Genomic DNA, 6,113 nt, shown 5'->3' with positions numbered 1-6,113 from the left:
AACAACCCTGCCGCTTTTTGTTTACTTTTTTTTTATTACAAAATATATTTGAAATATTAATATGTTGTTCAGACAATAAGTGTGCATATATATTTATCAATGCAATAAATTAAATATGACATAAAAAAGCAACAATTGAGTCTTTGTAAAATATCAGTTTATGTAAGATCAAATAGACATTATAAAGGTATACGAAGCTATACAAGAAATAAAGCAAACAATCCAGTCAAACATACAAAGTCAGTGCTAGGCTACAACAGTTAAACACGCCTAAAAATACAAAGTTATGAAACTTCACTTTGCCCTAGCTCAGCCAAAATGATTTGCCAGTTAGACAAATGATATCTCATGTTTAACCACTACAGAGACATCAGCGGCAAACATCAGAAGAACTAGCCGAGGAAAGGCTGCTCTCGGGCGGGGTTAAAGGGGGGGTGAAATGCTGTTTCATGCATACTGAGCTTTTTACACTGTTAAAGACTTGGATTCCCATCCTAAACATAGACAAAGTTTCAAAAACTAATGTTGGACGTTTGATGGAGTATTTCTGAGTTAAAAATACTCCTTCCGGTTTCTCACAAGTTTCGTAGTGTTTTTTTCGAGTATGGCTCGACTTGACGTTACTAGAGCAGAAGGTTCTTGTATGGGCCGTACGGGCTCTTCTCCCGGTAGGGTGCGCGCGTGACCAGAGCGAGAGAGGAAATGCACGCCCATAAACACTCGCTCAGCTGCAGATCCAGTCGTCCGTGAACACTTATGTCGGTTATAGTCCGCGCCGCGCTCCACTTCATTCCTCCACTTTGACATTAAGCGACTTCAACGCTTCAGCACAGCATTCCGGGAAGGCAGCGCTGCATTTGACCCGATTTGAACGCAGAAATGACGGGAAGCTTCACAACATCGCTTCAGTCGCATCGCAAAGTGGATCTCCACACTCCAAGAAGTGTGTTTTTGACGGAGCGGTCCCAGCGATAAAGGTTCGGTCCTGCTTTGGAAGCAGCCGGTGAGTAAAACTGCTTCAAATGTCTGTGCTGTTGCCTATCGTCGCGTGAGTAAACATCAGTAAACGACACGATCGCGTGCTTCGTCATTCAAATGCGCTAACGGACTCCATTGTTGTTCTGTATAACGTTACACTAGTCTGACGTGCAAAACCGTTTTGCTTGCTACTGCTAAGGTTTAGTCACATACAATAGTCCATAAACAAAAAAAGATTCTGGATCATATATCTATTAGCTGAGATCGATAGCAAGGGTTTCTCCACGCTTGAGGACGTCACCGCTCGTTTTTTTCCGGAAAGACTCGGTACAGCCCATATTTCTTTTATAAATATAATAAAACTAAAGACTTTTCGGAGATATGAAGGATGCAATACTACTCTATAGGTACTCAAGATTGACATGAGATTGACTGAAACTGAGTGTTTCACCCCCCCTTTAAAGAGCGCTGAGCGCCCGGTGATCGACTGGATCTCACAACTCTGAAAACGGCAGATCAAATTCAAATAGGCAATCTCTTTATGAATAAACTACAGGTTTGAACTTTAAACAAGAACATTTCGTGACACATTAACAGTAGTATTTTTTAATTACGCTGGGCTTCTCTAGCCTAGAATTCTAGACGCACCCTAGCAGCAGCAAATCTAATCTGCCACGAGTGTCGTCTAGCAACTCTCAATTCACTTCTGAGCTGTAAACGCCAAACTCTAGTCGGGCCAATCACATCATGTATAGAGTCAGTGGGCGGGGCTTAATATAACGACGGCCGAGTTGCGTTTGCGTGCTTCTAGTAAACACAGAAACTAGCGAACAGCGGTCTTTCGAATCAGCTTTGACCGCGACTCTGGAAGACTTGGAGTTAAGCTTTTCTCTGAGAAAAGAACAAAGAACGGCACTGAAGTCATTCTTAAGAAGGGAAGATGTGTTCGGAGTTTTGCCGAACGGATACGGTGAAAGTTTTATCTGTCAACTAGCTCTGCTTCACCTTCGTTGCTCTGGTTGGTTGTAGCGCTATCCTATCGCGTGCAGAGGGAGTTTGAAAGAACCGTTTATCCCGCCCCTCGGATTGAGCTGTCAATGGTGAGTTTCCAGACCAAACATCTTGAAGTGGGTCTGGCTTGTCAGGCTAGGGTTTCTCATCTGCTATTGACACTTGTTGTTGCAACGAGATGCATTCTGGGATACCTGTCTGTCTCAAGTCTGCTAAAGTCGCCTCTCGATAAATCCTCGATAAAAGGGGAGGATCAAGGACAAATCCGGGGATTTAAACTATTCTTGGCTAGATGTAAACTTTGAAATGGAACAGTATTGGGCAGCGACTGATGACGTTTAACAGAAGTAGAAGCGTTCAGAATACTGTACGGTAGTAAAGCAAAATCATACATCATAATTAAAATCCACTATATGAATAAAATAATACTTCGAAAGTTTGACTTCACTTTTCCGATGGATTATTTTAAATCAAATAACAGAATCAAAGAAATACATCTGAATTAAATGCCAATATTTTTTGACTGAAGGGGTGTCAATAAACTGAATGAATTGATTGTCGCTACTCAGTTAGCTTAGGGGCTATGATGAATAATTAAAGCTTTGCAAATTAACAATTCCACAAATTATAAAACGTGAATTTAAAGGTGAAGTATCTAAAAACAATTCCATGAAATTTATGAGAAAAATTTCCCCCGCAAAACTTTGTTCTCAAATTGTTCATGCTAAAAACATCAGTATTGCGTGACTCCGTGTATTTAGCGTGTATTAGCGTTTCCTGCAGGTTTCAGACGAATCTTTTGCTTTTGACTACGGGTGAATCTCCAGTTGTCACTGATGATTGTCGTTTGGACCTTTCTGGATTACAATCCGCCATCAAAATGACAAGTTCAAATATTCCAGCTGCTGTGAGTAAAGATCGGTCGTATATAAGGCGCTATATAAATAAAGATGACTTGTCTTGACGTTTAAAATCAAAGCAAATGTGGCTGTGATGATGGATGACTTCTTCCCAGTCTTGCAGTCTCTCGTGTTCTTGCTCAGACGTGGACAGGCTCTGAGTTCCCAGTCAGGTTGGGGTTGGACATCAGGCTTCGGCTCAAGTCTCGAGCTCAAGCCCTCCACCAAGGACAGCAAGTATGTTGTTTCCTATTCAATACAAAGATTATATGAACAAATCAACTCATGAATGATTTTTAGAGTTTATTACACTGTATATTTTCCTGTTTATTACAGTAAAGCCGCTTTGAAATGATCTGTATTGTATAAAGCACTTTATAAATGAAGGTGACTTGACTATAACAAGAACGCAACTGTGAAATAAGACAACTTATAATAATCCTACTCTGTCTGTTACACTTCCTCACACCTGCTGAAATCACTGATCGAGTGAATCTCCTGAACTTCTCCAATCTACAGTAGGTCATCTCATCCATTTATGTTGTGACATCTGCTCTAACGTCGGCCGTTTAGTTGGATCCCGGGCTAGGCACTGGCTAATCAGATCCCTGTATTCTGTACACATTTTAATAAGGAGTTAGTCATGCATCTCTGAAAACAGCATCTAAAACATGATTATTATACTGTAAAATGTTCTTTAGCTTTACTTTAAAAGTGAAGTATGTAGTTTCTGTGACACTACAAAATAAATTACAAAATAAATCATATTTTCGTCAAATCATTACATCTTCCCCAACATCACAAACACAGCTCTCGTTTAAGGTTCAACATATTAGGAATACTTTTAGCTGTGTTGCATTTGTCTTTATTAAAATGTATCTTTCTGAACGGGAGCATGACTATGATATATCATCAGCTCTGTTCAGTTTTCTGTGTTGGTTGATTGTTTGTATTATTTTATATTTTTACTTGTTATTCGTTTTTTTGTTATTTTTTCCCTTTGTTGCACTTTGAGATTCTTCGGAATGAAAAGTGCATTATAAATAAAATCTATTATTTTTATTATTATTGAAGCGTGCTTTGTATCACAATGCTTTGTTCACTTTGACATGTTCGTGACCTGTTTAAGGTATAAATGCAGCGAATTTTGGCTTTCACTTCTTTAGCTAAATTTCTTTTCCCATGGCTCCGCCTGCTACATTAGCCACGCCCCAAACTCTCGCTATACGTTGAGCTATATATAAAAAATCTTACATACTTCATCTTTAACTGTTTCTGTTCAGAGCCTTTGCTTTGTGTGTGTGTGTGTGTGTGTGTGTGTGTGTGTGTGTGTGTGTGTGTGTGTGTGTGTGTGTGTGTGTGTGTGTGTGTGTGTGTGTGTGTGTGTGTGTGTGTGTGTGTGTGTGTGTGTGTGTGTGTGTGTGTGTGTGTGTTATCAATGTTGTCAATATGATTCACTCACTTTTGGATAAGTTGTAGTACATAAATGGAATTTTGGCTCGTCTGATATCTTTCGAATTGGCAAAAGGATGAGATACGTGCACCATAGTGTACAACAGCACTCCTAGAGCCCAGACATTTGCTGGTATGGCGTGGAAACGAGGTTCTGTTAAGACTTCAGGTGGATAGTAATACGGCAGTCCTGTAAAGAAGAAATTTGCACATTGATGAGCTTTTTTTTAAGCATTAAATAATAAGTCACTACATTCAGGTTTTCACACTCTCAAAATGCTCACCAATGTATGTTTTGCTCTCGTAGCCATCATTACTAAATAGCTGACCGCAGCCAAAGTCGATCAGCTTGAGCTCCAATGTCCTTTCATTTACGAGGAAATTCTGCGCATGAATGTCATTATGAAAAACACCATGCTCGATGCAGACCTGTACTGCCAGCAGAGCCTGTCTCATGATGAACCGTGCTGTGGGTTCATACAGGACGGGTTTACGAACGATGTAGTCCCGCAAGCTCATGCAAGGCTCGGGGAACTCCATAACAAGAGTGAATTTTCCAGGATGTTCAAACCACTCGTATAGCTGTATGATGAGCGGGCTTATGGGTTTTCGCCTCATCATCAGCAGCAGCGCCACTTCTGTAACCAGAGGTTTGGGATGCCCAGGCTAGAGAAAAATAGTAATCAGAAGGTTAGCTGAGTAAAAATCTGAAGAAAACATATCAAAGTATCTTTGAAAAAGTCCTTTTTTTAAAAGTATATTTTAAGATCCGTTCAAAAGAGCCTTTTCAGCTCAAAGTTATTTTGTGCCTCTAGGCTTATTTATCAGTCACATTTACACTTAATGCTTTCTACGGGTGTATTAACTACAGTAATCTGCACTGAAACGACTAAATACATATTCAGGTTTTGGCCAACTTACAATATAAAGATAACGATTGTTTTCAATCTTGTTTAACTGCTTGATGGCAACCTGCAACAAAAAAGAAAGTTAGTTTTAAATGTTTTGATGCATTCAAGAGCAAAATGAACAATTCAGTCAGATTTACCTTTTTGCCATCAGATTTGCGTGTTCCCTTGTACACGCTGCCAAATCCTCCGGATCCAAGCATCTCTCCCACATTATAGAGAGACTCAAAAGACTCTGAAAAACAAACAGAAAAATATGAAATTTATGACCTAAAATTTTAATATTTCCTCAAAAGCCATGAGCATTATTTTCAGTGAAAAACAAGATGACAATACTGTTTAAAATGATGTTGGAGAAATAATGATCAGCGATTTACCATCATTTGGCTTGACGGCGGAGTGATCTGACGCAGATGATGATGGCTCAGGATCAGGGGAAAAAGGCTCCACAACATCCACAGCACTACTGAGACAACAGCAGACAGGACTCTTCATAGCCTTCCAAACCCTCGTGAAGAAAGAACGAATTCTTTTCCATTTCCCACATCCTGGAGGATTTTCTGAAATTAAGATTTTCATTTGAATGACGTCAAATTAAGCAACGATATAATGACATGACTTACATTTTACTTTTAAATTCTCATCTGTAATGTTATAAATCCAAAGTAATGGAAATACTTCCAAGCTATCCTCCTGACTTCTAGATAATGCCTGCATAAATGTCCCAAAATCTTATTTTACAAATATTAGTGGTCACAATATAGTTATTTTTCTTGCTTTATCTGATCTTTTTGGCTTCATTTGACCAAATCAATTCTGGTAATGGCAAATATAATATATTTATGTTATATTAAATACAATATAT

General features: G+C 39.1%; 1 protein-coding gene across 2 annotated transcripts; it reads right to left on the bottom strand.

The window, feature by feature from the left end:
- Positions 1–415: 415 nt before the first annotated feature.
- LOC137038508 (serine/threonine-protein kinase pim-2-like) lies at positions 416–5,478 on the bottom strand. Of its 2 annotated transcripts, none has more exons than XM_067413112.1 (5): positions 5,389–5,478; positions 5,262–5,312; positions 4,625–5,006; positions 4,351–4,530; positions 416–3,503 (listed from the first exon to the last, which is right to left on the bottom strand). In XM_067413112.1, exons 1-5 carry the CDS (start codon positions 5,449–5,451, stop codon positions 3,412–3,414), a joined length of 768 nt encoding a protein of 255 aa, XP_067269213.1. In that variant the 5' UTR covers positions 5,452–5,478; the 3' UTR covers positions 416–3,411. The 2 variants fall into 2 exon arrangements, with proteins under 2 accessions (XP_067269213.1, XP_067269214.1); XM_067413113.1 differs by having other exon boundaries at positions 416–3,137.
- Positions 5,479–6,113: the final 635 nt, after the last annotated feature.

This window comes from Pseudorasbora parva, chromosome 13, assembly GCF_024679245.1.
Source record: "Pseudorasbora parva isolate DD20220531a chromosome 13, ASM2467924v1, whole genome shotgun sequence".
In the NCBI taxonomy this organism is placed as follows: domain Eukaryota; kingdom Metazoa; phylum Chordata; class Actinopteri; order Cypriniformes; family Gobionidae; genus Pseudorasbora; species Pseudorasbora parva.
The sequence above is the reverse complement of the archived record's forward strand: the minus strand, read 5'-3'. Positions and strand labels throughout refer to the sequence as shown.

Coding starts and splice junctions, on each gene's coding strand:
- LOC137038508 (XM_067413112.1), bottom strand. CDS start 5,451: ATGCTTGGATCCGGAGGATTTGGCAGCGTGTACAAGGGAACACGCAAA. Junction 5,313..5,388: donor GCAAATCTGATGGCAAAAAG/GTAAATCTGACT, acceptor TTTTTGTTGCAG/GTTGCCATCAAGCAGTTAAA. Junction 3,504..4,350: donor GTACTACAACTTATCCAAAA/GTGAGTGAATCA, acceptor AAATGTGTACAG/AATACAGGGATCTGATTAGC.